Genomic DNA, 2500 nt, shown 5'->3' with positions numbered 1-2500 from the left:
GCATATTAACTGACTGCTTATGAACTACTTATGAACTCTAGATATGGATTGAAAAACAATTGAACTACATATGAACAAGATAATTAATAAAAAAGCCTACTTTATTTGATTGTATTTATTATTAACCAATAATACTTTATTTATCAGTAAGTCATATTGACTGCTTAGAAATTCTAGAATGATCTCTACATCAACATTTGAATGTTCACGTATAACTTACATAAATTAATTTTCTTGAGATATTTCTGTTAGCAGATTTATAATTCTTCATGATTCTTTCTGTTAGCAATTTCTAATATTCTGTCCAAACACCCATTGTTAATTATCATCTCTCAACAGCTAACATCTGATATTAACTACATTAATGTCTTCTACTACATGTCGTCATATCAGCTAACATCTGATATTAACTACATTAATGTCTTCTACTACATGTCGTCATATCAGCTCACATCTGATATTAGCTACATCACAGAAAAACCTTGGGTAATAAATATTGTTCTAACTGTTTGTACAAATGTCAGGAGTGCTTCCAGAGATGTGGAAAACGGTCCAATCTTCAGTTAGTTACTGATTAGCTCACCAAATCTCACCATATCTCACCATATCTCATCTTATCACACCTTATCTCACCTTACGCCACCTCACATTACCCCACCTTTCTCCTCTGTTTTCAGGTAACCTCATCAACTTAGTCATTAATTATAAGTACATTTACAACTTTATTTTTTATAGGATACAATCACATAAGCTGCAGTCCCTCGAGGAGAAGGAATAACACGCAGATAAAAGACAGACGTGTACTGGGTGGGGTCTGCCGCAGACATGCACAGGAGGAGCTGGAAAGAGTTAGTGATGACAGGAGACGTGTAAGGCACTAGTGCGGGCGCAGAACGAGGGAGAGGAACGGGACGACTGCTCAAATCTCACTGAAATGTTGCTTTAAGCGTTACTGCAAAGGCTGACACAGGAAGCTAAAGACAGACCAGCGAGGGCACTCTAGGTTAACAGGAAGCTGGGTTAGTGTGTACAGATATGTGACCGATATAAAGTTCAGAAGATACAGTGAAACATGCATCATAATTAATCATAATTCTCTGCATCCAAATGAACCATGATACTCATCCATTCTCCTCCTCTCCTCCTCTCCTCTCCACCTCTCATGTGTTTTCCTTCACTTTGCTGTCGTAGGTGCCCTGGCCCTTGTAGGACCCGACGTAGCCGCTGGTGTCAGGCATCTCCTCTCTTCCCTCTCTGCCCCGCCCTTTGCCGGACTCGTCGAAGCGCTCTTTATGGGCGCCCGTGTACTTACTGCTGTCTGTCAGCCGGTCCACCGCGGCCGCCTTCGTCACTTTCTACACACACACACACACACACAGTGAGAGGGTGAAGGATGGAAGAGGCAGAGTGAAGAGTGAAGGGTGTGAGGCCGTGGTGTGAGTGTGTGTGTGTGTGTGAGAGACTGGTTTCCCCTACCGTCACGCCCACGTTGGCAGGCTCCTTGCCTGCGATGAGGCCGTTAAGGAGCTGCAACGCCTCCTGCTGGTCTTTCCCCTTAAAGCGCTTAGGTGCCAACTCCGCCATGGCCTGCATGAACTGCTCGAAGGTAATCACTCGTGCAGATTTGGCTCTAGGCACCCACACACACAAACATACACACATAAACGCATACAAAGAGAGAGAGAGAGAGAGAGAGAGAGAGAGAGAGAGAGAGAGAGAGAGATTTAATATTTGAATTTTATTATGACTGGAATTCAATCTGTACAGATTTAGTATGTATTCAAAGGGACAAAGGGAGATGAGTCACTATGATGATTCCCGATGTTATCCAAAGAATATCAAAAGAACTAATCTCAGAAGTAAACCCACCACAATCTAGACAATTAATCAGAACCTACCCAGAAATAACGTCAGGACTAAATCATCTAGAGCTAGAGCTACAACACTGATCTAAAGACTAAGCCCAGAGCATGTCCAGGGCTAATGTGCGGACTAACCCCATACAGAACCCAAGCACGCACTTGACTTTGCTGAAGACGATGTCCACGTCGGTGCTGGTGACGTTCTTCCCGTCGATCACCTTGCAGTCTTTACACAGTTTGACGAAGTTCTTTCCGTTGATCTCCTTCCCGGTTGCCTTGGAGTCGCCGTGCACAGCGAACTTCCGGAACGCTGTCTCAACCTCGGCCACCGACACTGTGCCAGAGTCCTCCGCCATGCTGCCCGGACAAGCCCGAATACCAGGGAATACCAGGACAATGTGGACAAGAAAAAGAAATCAGGCATTAGAGAGAGAGAGAGAGCAGGAGTGTGGAGCCAGTCCAATAGATATGTGCATTTCAGCATAATTGAATCTAAACCTTTTCTGGTTCCTTTATTTCTGGTGTGTTTCAATATGAGATAGATAGTATATACTATCTATGTATCATAGTATCATACTGTTTGATGGTGATACAGTGTTATGTGATGGCGATATAGCATTGTGTGATGGTGATATAGT

At 43.3% G+C, this 2500-nt stretch overlaps 1 protein-coding gene across 1 annotated transcript in view; it reads right to left on the bottom strand.

The window, feature by feature from the left end:
* Window positions 1–2248, bottom strand: part of LOC143497419 (tubulin polymerization-promoting protein family member 3-like) — a 2485-nt gene extending 237 nt beyond the window's left edge. The window contains exons 1-3 of the mRNA XM_076993351.1: window positions 2022–2248; window positions 1477–1630; window positions 1–1355 (exon numbers count right to left, since the gene is read on the bottom strand). The exon at window positions 1–1355 is cut by the window's left edge and continues 237 nt beyond it. Of these exons, the coding sequence (XP_076849466.1) occupies window positions 1161–1355; window positions 1477–1630; window positions 2022–2218 (546 nt within the window). The 5' untranslated portion in view covers window positions 2219–2248 and the 3' untranslated portion in view covers window positions 1–1160. The remainder of the gene's footprint in view (window positions 1356–1476; window positions 1631–2021) is intronic.
* Between the last annotated feature and the right edge of the window lie 252 nt (window positions 2249–2500).

Source organism: Brachyhypopomus gauderio, unplaced genomic scaffold (genome assembly GCF_052324685.1).
Source record: "Brachyhypopomus gauderio isolate BG-103 unplaced genomic scaffold, BGAUD_0.2 sc110, whole genome shotgun sequence".
In the NCBI taxonomy this organism is placed as follows: domain Eukaryota; kingdom Metazoa; phylum Chordata; class Actinopteri; order Gymnotiformes; family Hypopomidae; genus Brachyhypopomus; species Brachyhypopomus gauderio.
This window is presented reverse-complemented; position numbering and strand designations above follow the sequence as displayed.